This window comes from Populus nigra, chromosome 1 (genome assembly GCF_951802175.1).
Source record: "Populus nigra chromosome 1, ddPopNigr1.1, whole genome shotgun sequence".
In the NCBI taxonomy this organism is placed as follows: Eukaryota; Viridiplantae; Streptophyta; class Magnoliopsida; order Malpighiales; family Salicaceae; genus Populus; species Populus nigra.
In genome coordinates, this window is record NC_084852.1 from 7072059 (window position 1) to 7097391 (window position 25333).

Consider the following 25333-nt stretch of genomic DNA (forward strand, 5'->3'; position numbering starts at 1 on the left):
AAAAAAGATTAACTATATGTTTAATAAAAAAATAAAGGGACGAAATGACAGCCACCTTTATATATATATATATATATATATATATATATATATATATATATATATATCACCTCAGCACGATTGTGATGTTATGTTTTGTCCGAATTGCAGCCAATACTAATATTGTTTTTGTCGAGACTTGAGAAACCTTCTGTGGCCACGAAAAGCCACCAGACACAACAGCACTTGCAATTTGTTTTTTTTATTTAGTCTATAAACCGTTGACAATGAAAAACCATTGGCTGACACAAATAAATTGCTTTTCTCTACGCTTCACTAAATTCCTTTCTTAGCTGTGCATGCCACATTCTTTTCTCCCCTCATCACTGCTTCTCTAATTCCTTCTGAGTTTAGTCAGATCATCGTTTGAAGATCTTGTTGGGCCAGGTAAGCTCGATGTTCTCTTTTTTCTTTTCTCCAAGATTACATGTCATCTAGAATTCTTGCAAGTTACTCTTTTTACCCTGATATTGTTCAGGAGTTCTTGACTTGATCAGATCAGAGTTCAGGACATAGTTTCTTGCTCATTGTGTTCTTACAAGCTATATAGTAAAGCGTGAATTAAAATTCTCAAAAAAAAAGAAAGAATTAAAAGTATCTTATTGAGCTTTACAAACAATTTATTGGTGTCATTAATCTAGTGTGTGATTCAAATTTTCTATTTAACATATTGAATAAAAACTAGTACTTTCTCTATATAAAACTATAACGGGAAACAAGAAAATATATGATCTTTCTTTTACCAAAACAACGTTTAACATTACCTCTTGGTGTTTTCTTGCCATTGAGAAATATTTTTGGTGGGCATTTCGGAAGAAGATCGGTGATGGTTTTAAAAATATCCATAAGGGCAGAAAGTAGACATGTCAATTAATTTGATCCAATTCGAGACAAACAACCTAGCTTTAACTTGATCATATGGGAGGCGGGGAAAGTGTGGATTTTGATGCTCCTCTTAACTTACTTTTCATCACCAATAAACTGTAATTTAATTAATATTAATATTTATTTTTCTTTTAAAATGTTTTTGGCTAATAGTTGATCTTATCCTTTATGGTGGTTCTCGATTTCCTTATGTTTATCTTGGAAAATGTTCATCTAGTTTCTGCATGTATGTATGACATCTTGGTATGGCCTCGTATATATAGAATACTTTGCTTCCTTTTACTGATTCTTTTTGGCTCTGAACTTCACTTAATTCTTTCTTTCTCTCAAAGCAGGACAGGAGGTCTCCTGGTTGTCGACCAGCTTGGCACTGGTTCCTTCTTCTGTGTGCTAATCAAAATCCTTGAAGACAATATAATGGACCAAGTATGTTTTCCTTTCACTTTTGCTTAATTTTGTTAGTGAGAGGACCAAAATTGTAAGTTTAGTAAAATAGAAGCTCTTTTTTTTAAATTTAGCATTAAAATCTTGTCCAATTTTCTTTGGGTCCTTTTAGTTTGAAAAATATATGATTTAGTCCAAGACTTTATTATATTTACATTTCAATCCCTACGTCTGAGAGAAAAGAAAAAACATCTCACGTTAAATGATGAAATAGAGAAAAGGTTATTGGTTGGTCATATTTTGATAGCAAAAAAGATTTATCTCAGTATCGACTAGTTCTATTTAACGAGATGAGTTTTATTAAAATCTTTTTAAATTTTTATATTGTTTTAAAAAGTGTATCAAGGTTGATTATGTGTTTTTGAATTGTTTTGTATTTTTTAGTTGATAGATTAATTTTTTGATATTTTAAAATATATATTAAATGTTTTTAAATAAAAATGGATTGAATAACGGTTTTCAAGATCAGAAAAAATAGTTAGTTTATCTATACACCCTTTTTTTTATTAAAAAGAAATACTTTATTTACTAAAAACCCACCTATGGACCTATGGTATTGTAAAATTCTTAGCAAGATCCACCTATTAAGTATATATATAGTTAGTTTATCTACATCTATTTTTATTTTTTTTAAAAATACATTATGAAGGACCATGGAAATGTTAGTCCTCTTCTTATAGTGTATTGTGGATTGGAATAGTATTTTTAATTTTTTTTTGTTCTTTATTTGTTTTACTATGATCATTGAATTATTTTTTTAATTTCATCTTTTCATGTTTTATTGATTGATGATTGGGTTTGATGTTTTTTTTGTGTTTCTTTTTTACTGGTTATGGCGGCGTCTAAAAAACATCTCAACATTGTGTTGGCTCGTTATTTTAAAGAAAAAAAATGATTTTGTTGTTTGTGAAAAAATAAAAATAAGAGGATGAAACTGAAAATAACGTGAAATGGTAGCCCTTTATTTTAGAAAAAACAAATTCTCATTCGGTCCTTTGTTTTTTTTAATTCTCTCATCTTTTTCTTTTTAATTTCATCCTTCTACATCACATTGATTGATTATTTAGCCTGATGATTTGTTTCGTATTGGTTTTTGTCAGTTTATAACGGTTTTTTTAAAAAATATTCCAACATCGGGTTTGTTCTCATATTCTAAAAATAATTCAGTTTTATTGTTTAGAAAAAATAAAAGATGAGGGGACCAAAATTGAAAGTTTAGTAAAATAGCAACTCTTTTTTGAAAATTTAGCCTTAAGATTTTGTCTAATTTGTTTTTGTCCTTTTAGTTTGGAAATTATTTCAAGATTTTATTCACATTTCAATCATTAAGTTTGAGAGAGAAGAGAAAATGTCACATGGTAAATAATGAAATATAAAAAAAAGTTGTTGGTTTGGCCATTTTTCAATAACAAAAAAGGTCGATCTCAATGTTGACCAATTTTATTCAATGAAAAGAGTCTCATTGAAGTCTTTTTAAACCTTTATATTTTCTAAAAAAGTATATATATTATGATTATGTGTTTTTGGATTTTTTGGCATTTTTGAATTGATAGGTTGGTTTTTTTTAGATTCTGACAGTTTTTATTAAGTGTTTTTAAGTAAAAATAGATTGAATAATGAATTTTAAGGTTAGAAAAACACCTCCTAATTTTTCGGCCACCTATCTAGTGAGCAAATTCTTGGCATTAGACAACTCTTCATTAGTACTACATTTTATCCGTCCAATTTGAAAACTAAAATTGGCTAAAACGCGCCTAGGCCGGAAGGCTATTCTCATATTGCATCATTTAAAAAAAAAATAAGTAGATCACATGTCGTCTACTCAAGACTATTATTTTTTATAAAAAAAAAATAGAATTAACGATGCATAGTCCACTATAACAAATTTTGATCCCCATTGATGACCAAAAAATCAAGATTTTGGACCCCTAAAATCCTATTTTCAATATGTTTTTACTTAAAAATATATAAAAAAAAATCCTAAAAATCTCAATAATCTTATTTCAAACTCAAAACACCTTCTAATTAGTCTAAAATCCAAAATTAATCCAAACAAAAAAAAACTTTCTAGATTTCGATTTATTTTTTCTAGCATGATTAAAGGCTAAAATCACCTATATCAAACTCTTCTCTTGAAAATAAACCCAATAAAGCCAATATTGGGTTTTTTTAATGTGATTGATCAAAAGAGCACAAATACCGGACCAATATTAAAAATTAAGGGACTACAATGAAATTTAACCAAAATTACATGGACCAAATAATGAAAATTGAAGGACCAAAATGAAAAATATGAAAAAATAAAGCTCCAAAATAAACTTTAACTAAAACTACAAGGATCAAATAAATAGAAAGTGACAATTTTATGGACTACAATGTACTTGAACTGTTCATTCTGTTTTATTATATTAGGAGTAAAGATTAAGAATAAGATATTGTGCGATTCAGCAACTACATACCATGAACTAAAATCATATTACATTAAATTAATTTAGTTTAATGAATCCAATACATGTTCTTAACTTCTGTTTTTCGTGAGAACTGTTATCACTATAAGCATTTTTCCCCGTAAAGACATCCTAATTGAAATAATTGTCGTACGATTTTATATATAGTCTGATTTAGTTGTTCTTTTTTAGTTTACTAATTTGGATTTTAAATTGAATTTAATTAATAAAAAAATATGAAAAGAAAATCTAAATGAAACTCTTTTATTTACAAATCAATTCCTATTAAAATTAACTTTGAAAATAATATTTTATAAACACACATCTCTTTTTTTTCTTTTAAAAACCATGTCTCATCAAAAACAACTTAAAGATAGATATAACAACTTATAACTGCACGCGAGAATAAATATAATGCTCAGCCCAGGTGTAGTTGAAATACATCCGACTATACATTTTACTAGTATGTTAGTCTGCGTTTCGTAATAAGTTAATATTATTTTTTAAAAAAATATTAAAAAATACTAAAAATATCTTACAGCCATGTCAAACCCAATAATTTTGGATCTGATAGTCATGTCAGACCCACACATCTGGGTTTAGCGATCTTATCAAGCCCAAGCGATTATTTGGGTTTAACAAACATGTCTGGTTTAAGTTTATTTGGGTCTAAAAACATTTAATAATAATAACAGTAGCAGCAGCAGCAGCAGCAGCAACAACAACAACAATAATAATAAGAAAAGGAATAATAATAATAATAAATAAATAAATGTAACAACAACAACAATAATCATACTAACAATAACAATAACAATAATAATAAAAAAATATATAACAATCATACTAATAATAATAGTAATAAGCACAACAACATTAATAAAAACAACAACCATGCCGAACCTAATCGTATCGGGTCTAACAAACAATGTTAGACCCAAGGTGCTTGGGTCTGGTATCCATGACTGACCCAAATAAAGTTGGGTCAAGCATGTTGCCAAACCCAACTAAACTTTGAGTTAGACATGGTTGTTGGACACAAGTTACTTGGGTGTGGTAAGACGTCTAACCTAAGTTTAGTTAGATTTGACAACATCCCAAATCCAAGGTGTTTAGATCTGACATTCATGCCTAACTCAAGTTTAGTTGGGTTTAACAACATGCTAGACTCACATTACTTAAGTCTGATAAACTTGTCTGACTCAAATTTACTTCAGTAATCATAACAACAACAACAACAACAATAAAAATAAAAATAATAAGGATAACAACAACAACAACAACAACAACCATGTTATACCCAATCGCTTTAGGTCTGGTAAATTAGACTACACTCAAGATACTTGGATTTGACAATATGTTGCTAGACCCAACTAAACTTTGGATTTGACAATATCTCAAACCCAAGGTGCTTGGATCTGACATCCATACCTGATTCAAGTTTAGTTGAGTTTGTCAAAATGTCAGACTCATATTATTTGAGTCTGGTAAACATATTTTTTTAATGGCATGGTCATCACTCATTAGCTGGGGAAGAAAAAGAAAGCCAAAGAAACTTCTCATGAAAAGATAAGATAAAAAATTAAAAGTAAAACTACTATTATAATTTATAATGAAATATCTTTTAAACTGATCTTAAAAAGTAAATAGACAAATCATTATTTGACCAAGCAAATATTTGAGAGGCAGTAGACCTTCCAGCACTTAGTTTTCAAGCACTTTTTGGCCTCTTAGCTAACCTTATCTCTACAGCAGCTAACCTTATCGCCACATCTGCTGTGTAGAACAATGCTCAGGGCATATGAAAGAACTCTAAGAGTTGGGGGAAAGAAAAACTACATCGCCATACTGTGATTTTTTTGGCTTTAGTCAATGGCGATGGATCCTAAAGTATGTGTTGACTTATTTCAAAGTTACTAGTTTCTATAGCTTCCTCACTTGATACCTATAAATGGTACGAGGGGCAAGAAATTAACAGAAAACTGTGTTGCCAAACACGAAGAAGAAGTTGGATTTGTAAACTAGAAACATCCACAAGAGTAAATTAAAAGAAAAATAGTCAAGATTGTTAATTTAATTTATTTTCATAAACAAATTAAAATATTATAATTGAATTGAATTATATGATTTAACATTTTATTTAAACATAAGAATTATAAGTTATTAATTGAATTTAAATTTACTTATAAATTAAATTCAATTTAGTATATAATTTTGTTTCAAACAAGTTGATTGTGTTAGTGCATGTATAATATTTTTTTTTTATGTTTCAAGGTTTAGAAGATTTTAAAGTGGATTTGTACGCTAATTAATATTAAGTTTATTTATTCGATGATCTTAAAAGTATACTTTCCTCATTAATTTAGTATATTCAAAAAAATAAATCATTTAAATATTAATTCCATAAAACAATATGAAATAAAAAGCAAATCTCCTTGATCAGTACCCTAGCTTTTAATTTGGGGTTGGTGCATGTATATTATATACATTTCTCAACAAAAATATATATTTTTATTAAATAAAACACGTAATATAATTTTCATTAAAATATTTACAAATATTTTACATAAAACAATCCACTGGGTATTAATCTAATAGATTATATCAACCTTTTTTTTCAATTTTTTATTAACTAAAATTAAAATCATAATATTAAAGTAATTTTCAAATAAAAGGATATTTTGATACCAAGTGTCTATTTGAGAGCGTAGTAAAGATTTATTTTCAAAATATTTTTTACTTGGAAATGCATCAAAATAATTATTATTTTTTAAAATTATTTTTTACATTAACACATCGAAACGATCTGAAAATACTAAAAAATATTTAATTTGAAGCAAAAAAAATCAAAATTTGATCAAAAGTCAATTCAACCGCATCCCTAAACTAGGCCTAAATAAAAAATATGTGGAATATAAAGAGTGTTTTAAAATTATTTTCTTAATCAAGGAGGGAGTTAGTGAAATTATGAGGCTCTCCAAAACAACTTGATTGTTCCAAAAACAACTCGGTTAACCAGTAAAAAAAATATGAAGATGAGATTGAAAAAAAAAAACTAATAGAAAATAATCTCTTGACCCAACTTCTTGTCTAACCCAAGTTAAAAATTAAACCATATAAGAGTTTTCTGATATGACCCAATCAACTTAACCAATCCAAAAACAATCTAATTGGCTTTTTAAAAAAAATACGAGGTTGAAAATAAGATAAAAAACATTGAAAAAATATATTCAACCTAATTCTTTATTTAACCTAGATTTTAAATTAAATCAATTGCGAATTCTACCGTGACTTCAAATTGAAAGTGTAACGGTTGACATGTTCATAATCAAAGCAGTAGAGCTGATTTAACCAATTTCCAAAACTTAAGTGATTACACGGTAAATTTAGCTCCTCCCATGAAAACGGGTTTGTACAGTGCTTCGTCCAACTTCACTATGTTGCTCTTAAATTCTCTCGCTCTTTGTAAATGCCCTAAATATTTATTTCTTGCGTGGATTTGGTTTGTTTGTTTACCATCATACATTCTATCTTTCTGTTGGGATTATTCTTTCGCATTTTTTCCCTTCTCTACTTTAAGCCAAGGTTTTGAGATTTTAAGTTTCATATAAAAAATAATTTTTTTAATTATTGAAATATTATATTTAATCTTAACTGGTGTATAAGTTAATATATATATCAAATAAAAAAGTAATTAGACATATTATATCAAAATGATTTTTTTTTCTAAAGCAATGTTACAAGAAACTAGGAACTAATAATAGATTAATCAATAACATGAATAATAGCTTGCAACTAGTTTCGTGCTCATGACGTCCTAGCAAGGTTTTTTTTTTTTAAAAAAAAAATATTACTCACAATCTCATGCTTACAAAGTAACCATATGAAACCCAATATGAGTAAAAGCAAATTCATAAGATGAAAATGTAAGATACATTGTTTTTTTATTTATTTGTTAACTCTTCATCAATGTCACTAAACCTAGTTTATTAAATCAATCTTAAAATCTTTTGACTTGATTTTCTACATGTCACGAGATTCAAATTAATTATATGAAAGTTATTTTAATTTAACAAAAGTATATTTAACAATGCTAAAAATAATTTGAATAACCAATAAAAATATAAATTGATTTTTTAAAAAAATTAATATAATATATTTTCTTATTTTGATATAGAGATGGAGGCTAAACAAATCACCTCTAGATATCCATGGATAAACACAAAAATCATGAATCGGGTAACGAGCATGATAATAATATGCAAGCCAAGGCGGTCATCTATCCATTTTTTTCCCCAGCCCTCGTTCTCTCCTTGTCTGCCTTGCATTGGGCTTGGGTTATATGGAATTAGAGCTTAAATTAAAAAGTTCATATATAATTAGAAACTGAATTAAAAGAAAAAGGCTTAGACTAACCTAGGATGAAATTCAAGACTCGATTGAAGGCTTCTTATACAACCAGGAAAAACGAAGTTACAAAAAACATAACTGGCATGTGGAGACCATGCCCTAGCATGTTGGAGGACCTGTTGCATTGTGTTGGCGCGTGCGGCGTCCACTAGCTTCCGAAATCAGTCTTTCTTGGTGTCTCTACACAGTAGACGATCACAATCTCTTGAGTTTAAATCTCTCAATTAAAAAAAAAAGAAATGAAAAACCCAAAGAATATTGTGTAAAATCAAGCCCAAGTTAAAATGTCAGTTTTTTTTACCTCTTAAAAACTTACAAACTTACAGAGACCTTATCAAAACAAAACCATCAACACCAATTTTGAATGGAATAAATATGGAAGGATTAAATATAAAAAAAGAAAGTTCAAGAAAAAAAGAGAGGCATGCTTAAATAATATGAAGCTACAGTGAATTGCAAACCTAAGATGAATCATAAACATGATCATTGTTATATATATAAAATTACATTCCAATTATGAAATTGACGTTAATAATCAGGAAAAAAAATATTTTACCCTAATATAAATTAAATTACTATAATAAACTACTCTAACCTTCCTTTAAATGAAACATCTTTTAAGCATAAATTATTTAAAGAAAAAATTTGAAGTTATGACCTCTTTTGTAAAAGCGCTCACTGCTACTAGCCCAAAAAGTTATGGGCAAATTATAACATATACTAGAAAATATCAATGTGTCTTTTATTATTTATCTAAACATAAATTACTATAGATTAAAATAGTATAATGATGGAATTGTTTTTAGCAATGAAACTTGCTAAGCATACAGTTGGGGCTAGGATTATTTTTTTCATAGGATACATTTGATATTAGAAGAATGATTGAGAACAAAATGATCTGTTTTGAATTTTTGAGCTATAGTATAGATACTGATTTGTCCTTCAGGGAGCAAATTTTTAACATTTGGATTGGAAGCTTCTTTTATCTTTTTTTTTTAAACAATAGAGATATCATTAATCATGTTCTTGAGGGGGAAAATATGCATGTGTTGAGGGGCTTCATTGCTTTTTTCTTTTATTGAAATAGTTCAAATATAAAATAATCATTGGATTTCAACAAAATAAAATTGCATGTAGAGGTGTTTTCGTTGTTTCCAAATGCTTGTCAGACCCAAAGCACGCAGGTCTGACAACGTTTGCGAACCCAAGTACCTTAGGTCTGGTATGTGGGTCTGGATTGGTTCCAGCAATTGGGTCTTGCGACCATGTCATATCCAGGACATTTGGGCCTGGCAACCACACCACACCTAAACACCTTGGCCAGACCTAATAACCTGGATTTGACGATCAAGCTAAACCCATGGCATCTAGATCTGGCAACCATGCCAAACTCACAGTAATTGAGTCTGGCAACCATGTCAGACCCAAGACGATTGAATTTGACGACCAGACCTAATCGTCTAAGCCGCGGGTCTGATAAATATGTCAAACCCAAAATGCCTAGACTTGATGATTATCCAAGTTTACATTAACATGGGTCTGCCACTTCCCACTGCCATTAAAATAAATATTTATATTGTTTGTTAATTGCCCGCAGCAAACCGCGAAGCCATAACATACTATTTGATAGTTATTTGTTTTTATGTGTATGTTTGTGAGCCGACAGCAGCCAGTGAAAAAGAATGAAGAGAGGCTGTTGAGACAATGAGACAGTAGGCGGAAGAGAGAGGGGGGCGGGGGCGGCTAGCTTCTCTGTTTTTTTTTTTGCCCCCTAATTTAAAAACATCAGTCATTGTTTTCCTTTCACTAATGCTGATTTGGTGTCTGTAGGAGCGCCCACAAAAGAAGAGGGTTAAACATACCGATCCATTTTGGGATCATGTTGAGAAGACAAATGATGGTGGTCCTTTCAAGTGCAAATTTTGCAAATCTATATTTGCTGCGTCTACTTCAATCTCAAGGTTCAAATATCATTTGTCAGGAGAAAGTGGGAAAGGAGTTGGTATTTGTGGAAGAGTACCCGTTGATGTTAAAGAAGCAGCCTACCAAGCAACGCACAAAAAACAAAATGCCATCCCACCAATTGATCATACAGTTCCTAATGTAGAAGCTCAAAGAATAGAGCAAGAAGGGAGGGATCTCCTAGATATGACAATGGAAGATTGGACAGAGAGTACGAGATGGGAAGAGTTGATGGTTATTGACGAAGCTGGTGGATCGAGAGGTTCTCAAGGGCAAGGAGGATATCCTTCAGACATACTAGATACAGAAAATTTGACACAGAGCAGAACCGTGGAAGGGATTGCACTTATTGACCAAGTTAGAGTTTATGAAGAGCAAGGGACAGAAGTTTCAGATGGTGGAATGGAGAATTTGACAGACAACTTCACCAGAGGTGTGTCGATAGTTACTGCCGAAAGTAGAGTTTCTGAAGGGCTTGATGCACATAAAGCTAAAGGAGAAGCATTGCTGACAACAAAGCTGGTAGGTCAGGCTTCTGACAGAAATAAGGAGACGATCTGGTCTAGCTTAATGAAGGATGACGTCTTAAGTGTTGGCATATATGGGATGGGCGGTGTCGGAAAAACATCACTGGTGACGCATATCCATAATCAGCTGCTACAAAGACCAAGTTCTTTCAATTATGTGTTTTGGGTTACCGTATCACAAAATTTCACCATCAGTAAATTGCAGTATCTTATTGCCAAAGCTATTAATTTAGACCTTTCAAATGAAGAGGATGAGAAGAAAAGAGCTGCAAAGTTGTCTAAAGCATTAGTTGCCAAGGGAAAATCTGTTCTCATTCTAGATGATTTATGGAATCATTTTCTGCTAGAAATGGTGGGCATACCTGTTGCAGTTAACGCGTGCAAGTTGATTCTCACAAGTCGATCGTTAGAAGTTTGTCGGCGGATGGGTTGCCAAAACAGCATCAAGGTAGAGCTTCTTACTAAAGAAGAAGCTTGGACTTTGTTCGTGGAGAAACTTGGGCATTATGATAAACTTTCTCCTGAAGTCGCAGCCATAGCAAAATCTGTTGCAGCAGAATGCGCTTGTCTACCACTTGGGATTATAGCAATGGCAGGAAGCATGAGGGAAGTGGATGACTTGCATGAATGGAGGAATGCATTGGCAGAATTGAAACGATCAGAAGTTGGGGTAGAAGACATGGAACCTGAGGTATTCCATATTTTGAGATTTAGTTACATGCACTTGAATGACTCAGCATTGCAACAGTGTCTCTTATACTGCGCATTTTTTCCAGAGGATTTCATCGTAGATAGAGAGGACTTGATAGGTTATTTGATCGATGAGGGAATAATTCAACCAATGAAGAGCAGGCAGGCAGAATATGATAGAGGTCAGGCTATGCTTAACAAGCTTGAAAATGCTTGCTTACTGGAAAGTTATATAAGCAAAGAAGACTACAGATGTTTCAAGATGCATGACTTGATTCGAGATATGGCTCTTCAGAAACTAAGGGAGAAATCACCAATCATGGTTGAAGTTGGGGAGCAACTAAAAGAATTACCAGATGAGGATGAGTGGAAAGTGGATGTCATGAGAGTTTCGTTGATGCAAAATCACCTCAAGGGAATTCCCTCTGGCTGTGCACCTATGTGTCCCAAGCTTTCAACGTTGTTTTTATCCTTAAATTTCAAGCTAGAAATGATTGCGGATTCCTTTTTCAAACATTTGCAAGGGCTCAAGGTTCTTAATCTATCATGCACCGCTATCCGGGAATTGCCAAGTTCCTTCTCCGACTTAGTGAATCTCACTGCTTTATATCTCAGAAGGTGTCACAATCTAAGATATATACCATCACTAGCAAAGCTTAGGGAGTTGAGGAAATTGGATCTCCGCTATAATGCACTTGAAGAACTGCCTCAAGGGATGGAAATGCTGTCCAATCTCAGGTATCCCCTTTTTTTTTCCCTTCTCTTTACCCTCTTTTTGACTGTGAAATACTTCGATCAAAATTCATTGATCTGAAATAGCAAACAGATATCATACAGGATAGAATGACTGACACCATTTGGACCATCTGCTATACCATCTCAGGTATCTTAATCTTTTTGGAAATAGTCTTAAGGAGATGCCTGCTGGTATATTACCTAAGCTCTCACAGCTACAATTCCTTAACGTGAACCGGGCGTCCGGCATTTTCAAGACAGTACGAGTAGAGGAAGTAGCATGCTTGAAGAGGATGGAAACTTTGAGATACCAATTCTGTGATCTTGTTGATTTCAAGAAGTACCTCAAATCTCCAGAAGTGAGGCAAGCTCTGACCACATACTTCTTCACAATAGGACAACTAGGTGTGGATCGAGTAATGGATTCTTTACTTTATATGACACCAGAGGAAGTCTTTTATAAAGAAGTTTTGGTTCATGATTGCCAAATCGGTGAAAAAGGAAGGTTTCTTGAGCTCCCAGAAGATGTTTCATCTTTCTCAATCGGAAGATGTCACGACGCAAGGAGCTTATGCGATGTTTCTCCATTTAAACATGCAACTTCACTGAAGTCCTTGGGGATGTGGAATGTGATGGGATAGAGTGCTTGGCATCGATGTCAGAATCCTCCACGGATATTTTTGAAAGCCTCGAATCGCTATACCTTAAAACTTTGAAGAACTTTTGTGTCTTCATTACAAGAGAAGGAGCTGCCCCACCATCATGGCAATCTAATGGTACCTTCTCTCATCTTAAAAAATTGAGAATAGGTGAATGTCCGAGTATGAAAAATCTGCTCTCCCTTGACTTGTTGCCAAATCTCACAAACTTGGAAGTGATTAAAGTTGATGACTGTGACCAAATGGAGGAGATAATAGCAGTAGAGGATGAAGAAGAAGGCATGATGGTTGAAGATAGCAGCTGCCAAAAATTTTAAAAATAAATTAAAGTGTCCAAAAGGAAGTATGGATAAAATCCGAAAAACGCTGCGAATCAAAATCTTAAATGGATAAAGGGCCTGTTGAGGCCCAGTTTTAATATCCAAAAGACCCACAACTACTTTCATTGCACGTGTTAAAAAAGTTCGAGTTCAGCCCTGTTCCCCTGACCCGTTTCGAAACTCACACTTTTATTTATTTATTTATTATTTTATGATTACCCTTTTGTCCTTTATTTATTTGTTAGGTAAGAACTCAAATAAGTCTTAGCTACTATAGTGGGATTCTTTACGTATATTCTTTTCGTTATATATATATATATATATATATATATATATATATATATATATATATATTGAATTCTATAATCCATTTTTGTTAATTTAATTTCAAATTACATGTTTATGCATAGAAAATGATGTTGGTTTGTAGTAAGGTTGAAAAATATGTGAAGACAAACACTTAATTGAAAACTTTAGGAACTAAATATTGATAAGCAATTTTTGGAGACTAAATTGAGCTGTAGCAATATTGATAAGCAATTTTTGGAGACCCACAACTAAATATGAATTTTTTTAATATAACCTTAAGGTTGGTTAATATCATTTTTGTTTTAAAAGTTTTATAAACAAGATATGAAAACTTGTTTGTTTTTGTTTTTGTTTTTTTAAATAATAATATTGGCAAGTAAAACTTTTAAAAATAATAAAAAAAAGGTTTTTAAAACTAGTTTTTTCATACTAGGAAGGCTAGGTTTGAGAGTCAGGAAATGATAATAGACTAGTCACATAACCCGTGCGATGCCGTGGGTTAGTTTTTTTTATATAAAAAATACAAAAAAAAACTAAGATCTAAAAGTGTTAGGTCTTTTTGCAAAGCTATATCCAAGAATCTTGGGTCTGGTTATAATACCTGACCTAAAAGTAATATTTATAATAATAATAATAATAATAATAATAATAAACTTGTATGACCCAGTAGGTCTAGGCCTAGCTCTAATACCAGACCCAATAGCCTTGGATGTGGATCTGGCTGCAAGATCATGTCATTGAAGTATGATAATTAAATAAATTAATTAAAAAAAAAACCAATAGAAAGAAAAAAACTAATGAAGAAAAAGAAAAAAAATCTGAATTAACTGGGTTAACCAGTCAAACCTTGGATTCATGTCGTGAAAGTTTGATAACTAAATAAAAAAAAAATTTGACAGGTTACCACATAATTAACCGGGCTAACCCGTCAAACCAGGTTACCTGTCAAACCCGGGATCCGTGTCATGAAAGTCTGATAACTAAATAGAAAAAAAATTAAACATTAACAACCTAAACTAAACGAAAAAAATTAATTAAAAATAATAAAAAACAAAAACAAACAAAAGACATAAGCCTGTTACTAATGAGAAAAAAGAAAAAAAATCTGAATCAACTGAGTTAACCCGTCAAACCTGGAATTCGTGTCATGAAAGTTTGATAACTAAATAGAAAAAAAAATCGATGGGTCAAACGAAAAAAAATTAACAAACTAAACTAAACGAAAAAAAATGATTAAAAAGGAAAAAAACAAAAAAACAATTCAGGTTAACTCGTTAAACCAGGTTAACCCTTCAAACCCGAGATCCGTGTCATGAAAGTATGATAACTAAATAAATTTTTTTTTTCACATTAACAAACTAAATTAATCAAAAAAAATTCATTAAAAGAAATAGAAAAAAATGTGAACATTAACAACCTAAACTAAACAAAACAAATTAATTAAAAAAAAACAAAAACAAACAAAAGACATAAGCATATTACCAATGAGGAAAAAGAAAAAAAAATCTGAATTAACTGAGTTAACTCGTCAAACCTGGGATTCGCGTTATGAAAGTTTGATAATTAAATAGAAAAAAAAATCGATGGGTCAAACGAAAAAAATTGATTAAAAAGGGAAAAAACAAAAAAAAATTCAGGTTAACTTGTCAAACCCGAGATCCATGTAATAAAAATATGATAACTAAATAAAAAATAGTTTTTATATTAACAAACTAAATTAAACAAAAAAAAATTATTAAAGGAAAAAAAATACAAAGAAAAAAGAAAAAAAACCCATAAGCGAAACAAAAAAACAAAAAAAGAAAACAAAAATGAAAAAAAAAAGAAAAAATCAAGTGTTTCACTGTGCACTGTGTGCACAGTGATACATTATATGTAATAAAAAAAATATATGCTGCTACAGTAAAAAGACCCACATGTTTTAGAGTATTCTATAATGATGCCTAGGGTACTAACCATCAACTAGTTCAAGGCCCTTGAAATATAGGTCAAGACCTAGTTTGAGGACTTGGGGTTTGGGTTGATATTTTGTTCGAGGCACCAAAAATTCATGCAAAGACCTAGTTTCGGGTGTTCAGGGTTTGTGTCAAGATTTAGTGTGAGACATTTGTGATTTAGTTTGGGACTCGGTTTGTGATTCTTGGGGTTCATTCTCGAATAAAGTTCGGGGAGCTTTGAGATGCCGTGTAGTCTTTTTACATTATTGATATCTCAAAACTAACTACATGCTGCAATAGACTGTATAACCATTTCTCACTCAATTGCATCGACTTGCAGTTCTTATTGTCGGGCTCTATATCTGATCTGGTATGCCTTACTACATTATTACTTTGGAGGTGTTAACAAATGAGATGTGTACCACCATCAACAAAGCTTAAGGCGTTGAAAAAGTTGTAAAATTGCTTGAAAGCATGAAATCCTTGTCCATTCTCAGGTATCTTGACTTGGATTAAAAGAGTTATCAACTAGTTTATTACCTCATCTCTTACTTCTGTAAGTTTTGAAATTTCATTTCATCAGAAACTCTCTAATAATTAATTAAAGGAGAGGAAGTAACATGTTTGAAGAGGTTAGAAACTTTGGAATGCAGCTTTCATTGACTTCAACAAGCACCATAATTTTTGGGAAGAGATGCAGCTATCGAGCGTTTACAATTTTATAGTAGGACCTGCGGTTCCTTCACTTTCAAGAATACACAAGACCATCTAGGATAGGCCTAAGATTTGCCGTCCTGATCACTGATCACTTGGCTCCCGATATAGAGTACGAGACAAGGTCAATAAGATATACAAGTCCAAAGTTCTAATAGGTCATGAAGCTTCTTTGAGCATCTAGGAAGCATCTAGGAATCAAGTTAGGTGAAAAAAACAACGTTAGTAGCAGCAACCATTCTGCTGTTTGCAACACCTAAATCAGTCAAAGCATATAAAAGGAAATACGTTCACCTGTATTTCCCTTGAAGAAGTTAACGCAGTAGACTATCTGAAGCTAAAGAGGATACCGATCTCTCTTTCCGTACCATGTATTCAAAAAATCAAAGTCAAAGCATATAAAAGAAAATAGGGAGAATTAGTGGAATGGCGTTATTGAATGCTCTTGTAGATACAAAAGGAAGCCGACAATAACTGGCACACCTGCTATGTACAACTCCAATCTTCTATCTAAACCAATCGACCGGCTAGATCCAATTGTTATTAATCGATCCATTGTTTTATACAAAAAAATATAATTTATAAAGTTTTTCTTTCAAATATGTTTTATGAATCAATATATATATATATTTTGTTAAACTTGTTGACTAAAAAATAGATTCCAATTAAAATCTCAAAAAGTAATTGTTTACATAGCAATGAGTGATTCTAAGTAGTTAGATGCGAGTCTGTCATAACTAAATAAAAATTTATTCCAAAGAGATTACATGGATGACATAGCAGATGTATTTATGGACCAATGAGATAAGTTTAGGCTTAAAAGAAGGTTTGGTCATGCCAAACCAGAATAACAACTCAAAAGGACAATAATTTTTGACCTGACCATTAAATCGTGCTTAAAAAGTTATTTTCATGTGACCAATAATCAAATGGCATTCTAGGTTGCTATTTGCCATGAACTTTAAATTTTGATTTACCATGATCTTTCTTTCAATCCATTATTCAAATACAGACATTAACTTGAACTATCTCTATGTTAAAGGAATGAGTTAAGAATAATTAGGAGGCTTAACCTATTGGTTAACCAATCTTCTCTATATATATGTGTAGAGCAATATACAATAGTAATGGTGGAGGTTACAACACAAGAGTATGACTACAATATTTCCTATATAGTATACCTATAATATTTCTTATATAGATACATTCTATAATAGAATGAATTGGTAAAGATATATTTTGATTTTATTTATCATTTTAAATTTTTAAGTTAAAATAATTTTTTTAATATGCTATTAGAGTTCAAAACCTTACTACCTTTAATTTTTTGTGATTAATTTTCTTTTAAACACTACCAAAAATTCACCTAAAACCAATAGAATTATCGATGGAATAATTCTGTCGATAAATTGCGGTGATCATTACTGATGGATACTATTCCATCGGTAATTCAGTCAGTATATACCGACGGACTAATGCTGTCGGTATATACCGACTGAATTACAGACATAATATATAGAATAAAAAAAAACAGTGCGATGACGTGAAAGTTTTTACGGGTGATTTTACCGACAGAATGACCGAGGGATTCAAACCGGGATCTCCGTACAGTGACATGACCAATTCACTATCAGAATTACGGACGGAATCACCGAAACAAGGAGTCCGTCGGTGATTCCATCGGCAAAAGTTAATATATCACCACTCCGTCGACCATCTCCTCCCCTATTTCTCCTTATTCTTCCTCATCCCAACTCTCCCCTCCCAAACTGCAAACAACCACCGCCCCTAAAAATATCCTCCTTTTCTCAACACAAATCATCTTTCTTTAACTTTTGTGGTCACAACATCCGTGTTTTGATTTATTATGGATTTTATTATTTTTTGTAAGTAAATTTATCTTTTTTAATTTTAACATTTAAATGTCAAATTTATTATTTTTTATTGTTTTTTTTAGTATATGTATTTTGTTAGTGTATGTACATGTTTTATTGTTATTTATCAAACAAACTTGTAGTATGAATGTATAATTTTGTACTTGTTATGGTTTGTTTTAAATTTTGTAAAATTATATTTTTTTTTAAAATTGTTGAAACTTTGTTGAATTATCGAATTAGATGTGTTGTGATGAAATAATTAATAGCTTGTTTAATAGGTCTGTTTTAATTTTTATCAATGCCATTGCGGAGTTATAATTTCCGTAAATTTATATGTATAAATTTGTTTGGACGTTGATAATTGATAATGAATATTTATGAGAAGTTTTAATTAGTTTGTTTGATAATCTTGAGGTGAACCAATATTTTTGCAAATTTATTTACTTAACATAATTAGTTAATATATGTTATCATCATAATTTTATAGAGGTTCGATAGAAGTCATGGATGATTATTCATGGATGTATCGAGATTCACCCCAAGGATTGTAGAGGATGAATTATTGTAATGGGGTTCAGGGTTTTATTAATTTCACAACATCTATTCCCATAAATGTTATTGGAAGTGGTATTAGGTGTCCATGCAGGAAGTGTAAAAATAAAAAGTATATGCATCCAGATGTTGTAATGATGCATCTTCTACACAAAGGGTTTATGGAAGATTACCTGTATTGGTATGCACACGGAGAACTATTTGTTCGTAATGAGAGCATGGTGGAAAAGATGGTTGGATCAACTTCTAGTGCTAGCAACGTGTATGGAGTTGCAAATGACAACAGTAATCCTTATAGGAATATGATTATGGATGCAATGAGAATGAATCAAGGTAATGCCAGTCAATATTCAATCGTAGAAGAAGAACCTAATGCAGATGCAACAAGGTTTTTTGATATGTTGAAAGATTCTGACAAACTATTATGGGATGACTGCACGAACCGCAATAAATTATCGGCCGTAGCACAGGTGTTCACTATCAAGTCAGATCACGGGCTGAGTGAGGCCGGTTATGTTAAAATTATTGAATGGATGAGAAGCATTTTACCTGAAGGGAACAAGCTGAAAGAGAACTTCTATGCTGCAAAGTCCATGATGAAACCTCTTGATTTAGGATACTAGAAATTAAATTGACATGTGCCCTAACTTCTGCATGTTATACTACCTTAAAAATGCTGAGCTGGCCGAGTGCATGACATATGGGCATTCCCGTTACAAACCCATAATTGACAGGGGAAAGACTCTCGTGGCATATAAAAAACTTAGATACTTCTTAATCACACCTAAACTACAGAGGTTATTCATGTCATCAAGGACTGCTGAGCACATAACACAGCACCAATCATATGATGCGGTTGATGAAGTGATGGTGCATCCTTCTAACGGCGAAGCATGGAAACACTTTAACAGTATGCATCCTCACTTTTCAGTTGAATCAAGGAACGTGCGTCTTGGGTTATGTACACACAGATTCAACCCATTCAGGTCATTTACTGCTCCTTATTCTTGTTGGCCGGTCATACTCATGATTTATAACTTGCCACTGAGGAGGTGTATGAGGTCGGAGTTCATGTTTTTATCTACTGTCATACCCGGTCCGAGCAGTCCAGGCTGGAATATAGATGTTTGTCTTCGATTTTTGATTGATGAGTTGACGTAGTTGTGGTCCTTCTGAGCTTTGACTTATAATATATCGAGGAAACAAAATTTTGTTATGAGGGCGGCTTTGATGTGAACTATCAATGATTTTCTAGCTTATAGAATGGTTTCTGGTTGGAGTACGCATGTAAAACTAGCATGTCCATAATGCATGGAAAACAACAAGGCATTCACGCTAACAAACAGAGGTAAAGCTTCTTTTTTTTACTGCCACCGTCGTTTCTTGCCAACGAATCATAGGTACAGAAAGAACAGAAATGATTTCTTTGTTGGCAAAGTTGAAAATGATGTTGCATCCTCGCGTCTTTCTGGTGAAGAATTGCATAATGTTGTATTAGAGTACGATGCCATTGTATTTGGTTTCCAATCATGTAAGCAGAAGTTTCCTAGTTTTGGTTTGATCCATAATTGGGTAAAGCGAAGTATTTTTTGGGAGCTTCCTTATTGGATGACCAATCTCCTCCGTCATAACCTTGACGCCATGCACATAGAAAAGAACGTGTTTGAGAACATTTTCAACACCGTCATGGATGTGAAGAGGAAGATAAAGGACAACATCAAGGCTAGATCAGGTATAGCTTTGTTCTATAATCGTAAAAAAATAAAGTTGGTTTTTGATGGGTCACGTGTCGCAAAACCAAGAGCAAGTTTCGTGTTAGAGAAAAATGCACAACTACTAGTCTACAAATGGCTTAAGAGTCTGCGTTTTCTCGATGGACATGCCTCGAACATATCAAGGTTGGTTAATAAAGAGGAATGCATATTGTATGGAATGAAGAGTCATGACTGCCACGTGTTTATGCAAACATTCATTCCATCAGCTTATCGTGATTGTTGCCAAAAGGGATATGGGATGCAATCACGGAGATTAGTCATTTCTTTAGAGATATATGCTCTAGTAAGTTGAATGTTGATCACATTGAGAGGCTTGAAATAAATATCGTCGAGACAATATGCAAACTTGAAATGATATTCCCTTTATCATTTTTTGACTCAATGGTATCTACCCATACATTTATCATTTGAGGCAAAAGTTGGAGGACCTGTCCAGTATAGATGGATGTATCCATTCAAATGGTTAGATATTACAGTTGCAATGCAATTCATATATAAAAGTATTTTCATTGTTTTTCTTAATTAAAAATATTTGATTAATTCCATGCAAGTACTTGTTTAATCTTAAGAAAAAGGTTAAGAACAAGACGCATGTTGAGGTTTTGATATGTGAGGCCTATATTGTTAAGGAGATCTCAACATTTATCTCGTACCATTTCGAACCTCATTTGAGAACGAGAATCAATCGTGTTCCTAGCATGATGATAGTGGTGAAGTGCCTTCTAGTGGAAACTTGTTAATATTCTCTAATCCTAGACGACCCACACCTAAAAATGTCATAAGGGAAAGATATTTGTTTGAAATAGAGTTTAGACAAACACACAATTATGTGCTATTTAACTGTGATGAGCTGGGACCTTTTATTCAATAAGTATATGTACTACTTAAACTTTGTTAAAAATGTACTATTTATATATTGTAATATTATAAACTCAACTAATTTTAAAAACCTTCTAGGCAACATCGATAATATTTACTATCCAATAACTCACAACTGACCAAATCCCAAATCTTTCGATTATAAGATGAACAATTTACGACATGGTTCAAAACACATGTAAGTACTATCACAAACTCATTATCTCTTGTAAAGTTACTATATGTCATTACAGAATTCTTGTTTATTATTCATTGGTGTACATGATGTACAAGGTTTATGAAATGGGAAAGAGTGTTGCTATTTCATTGTCTTCACCAAGCCTAGGCCTTGAAAGAAAAGTTAAGTGCTACAACGAGTATTTTGTCAATGGATATGTGTTTCATACTCAAGAATACGGACATGGAACAAAAACATATAATAGTGGTGTTTGTTTTAAGGGATCGATTTGTAATGAGTTTGAAGTTGACTAGTATGGTAAATTAGAAGAGGTCATCGAATTGCAATATCATAGCGAGCAGAATAGAGTGTTTTTATTCAAATGCTATTGGTATGACACCACTGACAGAGAAATCAGATTAGATCCTTAGTATGGTCTGGTCGAAATAACCTCTAAAGCTAGACTCCGCAACGTAAACGATGTCTTTGTTTTCACAAAGCAATGTCAACAAGTTTATTACACATGCACCCCTTCCTTTAGAAAGGACCGATCAAGAGTTTATTGGTTATCCATTTTAAAAATGAAACCCAGGGGTCGTGTCGAGGTTGTTCAGGATGGGAAAGAAGACACAAGTGTGCAAGATGAAGTTTTTCAAGTTAGTGAGTTGGTTGAACCATATCGAGTTGCTCCTTCGATTGATTTAGAAGAAAATTCAAATTTTTGTGTTTTCGATGATAGTCTTGTTGATGTTGACGCAGAGGAGTTGAATGTTGTTCTGAGCATTAGCGGACAAGCAAATGTCGATGAAGATCATGATATCCAAATTGAAGATTGTGATGGAGCTGAAGACGATTCAATTGACGATGAAGAAGAAAATTCTGACTAACTATCAGAACACGAAAGTGTAAAGCATTTTTTAATTTTGTAACATGAAATATTTATTTTATAATTGTTCACTTATGTTATTTTTCTGTGCGATCAGTTTGTAATTTAAGTGTTTGCAGGAGGATAAATAGGCAATACAAACACAATCTGTCATGAAGAGTGCATTATCACCGACGGATTTCCATACGGACGTAGTTCGTCGATATTTTATAGAGAGTTGAAAAATATTGATTGCATATGCCATTATCACCGACATTGATACCGACATAAATATTTTGTTGGTATTTTACCTAGAGTTGAAAAATATTTACTGCACATGCCATAATCACCGACGTCTCTATGGACATATATAGTCCGTCGACATTTGTCGGTGCAGTTCACAATCATCAACGGACTGTGCAAATTCCAAAGGGCGGATATTAATGCATCTCTGCACGCATGTATATGCCGACGGACTGCGAAAATTCTAGAGGGTCATTTTGAAATTTTAGTGCGAAATTCAAAATTTACCGACGGATTTTTGAAAATTCACCGACGGAATAATTAAAAATAATATTATTTAAATAATCTGTCGGTGATTTCATCGGTAAAACTGCACTATAAATCCCAGCGACCGCATCTTCAGTTCATTTCTCTCCTCTTTCGTTTCATCTCATCTTTTTTCTCTCATCTATTGTGAAAATTTTCATTTTTTTTCTTCTAATCTTCAACTTCTTGTAATCTTCAACAAATTAAAAGGTATGTATTTTCATTTAATATGCTTAATGATTTTATTTTTCCCATTTTTCTTTGTTTTATTAATAATATATTTTTGTTGTGTTTTTTGTTTTTTTTTTTTGTATTGTATGTAGATAAAGTCCTGAAATAAATACACTATTAAGGTAAGCATTTTTCATTCCTAAAGTCTATAGTTTTTTTTTTTTAATTTGTTCAATATATTTTATTGTTTATATTGCCACAATAATTGAATACTTTGTTGAATTTTAATTGTTATTGTTGAAGTTACCTTGTAAATGGTAATTGAATATATAGGATTAAATTTAATAATTTTATCTCAATTTTACTCTATTATTGCATGATATGTGTTTAATTATTTCCATTAATTTTAATTGTTATTGATGAATTTCTATAAATGTTAGTTGAATATATAAAATTAAACGATATTTTTTTTCTTTATTTTATTGTTAAATTTGTATAGATGTTAGGTTATATATAATATTTTTCAATGGAGTCAATTAGTTTGTGGCTGTTGTCAATATTTGCAGGTTTTAAAACTTTGGATGCTCTCCAGTATAGGGGAGGTGCTGCCGAATTTTTTTTTAATAATCAAATTTAATTATATAATTATTCATATAAATTTATGTGGATGCGTAGAATGAAATCAACAACATGTCGTAAACATATGGTTGCAGCTAGTTCTTCTAGCAGCGAGGATGCCTTGTCCTTAGGTGCCGATCAAAAAGAGGCACCTGTGCCGACTTGCGATGTTGCCTCTTTGAGCACGGTTTTACAGCGCAGAGGCGGTGTGCCTTCACAACGGAATCAATTCACCCGCAAGTACCAGGCACATTGGAAGGACGACCTTTCAATGTAAGTTTGTTTCAGTTTTTGTTGGTTTTTAATTATAACATAATTTATGAATAACTAATTAATATTTCATTAATTTAATTTTTTTTCAGGTTCATAAACATTAAGGCTGCCTGAGTAATAACATTGGCGTTTAAATCGTCGATGGAGATTCCATTATTTCAATGGAGTTAGGTTTCCAGACATCCTGAATGGAGACGTTATATCGATGCATGGTTTCTAAGATTTCAGGTTGGTGTTAAGTTCTAATTTCTAACTTATTTTTAATAAATTATTATTATAATTGTAAATAAATTATTATTTTTATTTTAAATAAATTATTTATACACAACACAAATTTGAGTGGGACAACGCACATGACAATGTTGCGAGGAGGGTGTGGGAAAATCACGCGGCAACTAGGTATCATATTCCACGAGAGATAATGGTCTCCAAGGCTGGAATGACGTGGTGGTTTGGAGGGATTTCAAATCGCCATACATCCCAGGGGATATATGACCGCAATATATTCAGCACGTGACGTTTGAGCAGTTCACACGATGCTCACAATCCGATGCCGACAACCAAAATTAGCAAATTCATGGTTCGGTGACCACGCACACCGATGACTTCGTTTCGTTTGTTGCACATGCTAAACAGATGGTAAGATTAATTTAAATGAAATATATTGTTAATTAATTTGTTGTTACTTATAAATATATTTAACTTGCAACATTTTTTTTCTTACAGGCTACGTCTCTTGGACGTGAGCCGAGCCTAATGAAGCTGTTTGTAGAGACACATGTGCGAAGTGAAGACCGCCAAAAGGGGATGCAACAGTTCATGGAAAATCGCACTCAACACTTTGTGATATGTTCGTTCAACCATTTTATTTCATAAGTTATTATTTTCTTGAATTGAATATGATGATTTCTTTTTTCATTTTCAAGAGACCTATAATAGTCGATTGAGGGAGAGATATTGGGATGATCCTTCGACCCATCCGGATTTCGATATGGATTTGTGGATAGAGGTAGGATCGTCTGGTAGACTAGATAAAAATCGAGTGTGCGGGCTCTCCAACACTACGACCGAGAACTTGCGGGCATCCTGTAGTGTCTCAATCCTTGGGAGCTCTCAATCAGTATCAAGCACCTAGTCTGAGAAGTTCATGGCCTTGAAACAACAACATGAGCGACTCTTGGCGGATTATGAATAACTCCGCCAAATGGACATGGACATTAGATCACATATGGGTGATACATGTGCACGTCCTTCTTGGTCGTTTGGTCCCGGGAACAACTAGCCTCCTCCTCCTCCTCTGCCATTGTTCTAGTTTATTTTTTTTGGAAAAACATTAATTTGTAATGAATATTTGGATGAATATTATTTAACTTTATTTTGATATTTTTAATGTTTCATACAAATTTATTTGTATAATTGGTTTTTTTTACTATTAATTTAAATAATTTTATATGATTTATTCTAAATAATTTTTTTAATTTTTTTTAAATTACAACCGATGAATTTCCAGACAGATATAGTCCGTCAGTATTTTATAGA

The 25333-nt window shown here is 32.2% G+C and overlaps 1 protein-coding gene across 3 annotated transcripts; it reads left to right on the forward strand.

The window, feature by feature from the left end:
* The first annotated feature begins 293 nt into the window (after positions 1 to 293).
* On the forward strand, positions 294 to 13344 carry LOC133674987 (probable disease resistance protein At4g27220). 3 transcript variants are annotated; one of them, XM_062096268.1, is made up of 5 exons: positions 294 to 426; positions 1260 to 1350; positions 7993 to 8054; positions 10056 to 12142; positions 12288 to 13344. In XM_062096268.1, the coding sequence occupies exons 3-5, from the start codon at positions 7995 to 7997 to the stop codon at positions 12778 to 12780; spliced, it is 2640 nt and encodes an 879-aa protein (XP_061952252.1). In that variant the 5' UTR covers positions 294 to 426; positions 1260 to 1350; positions 7993 to 7994; the 3' UTR covers positions 12781 to 13344. The 3 variants fall into 3 exon arrangements, with proteins under 3 accessions (XP_061952252.1, XP_061952258.1, XP_061952253.1); XM_062096274.1 differs by having other exon boundaries at positions 12242 to 12379; XM_062096269.1 differs by lacking the exon at positions 7993 to 8054.
* Positions 13345 to 25333: the final 11989 nt, after the last annotated feature.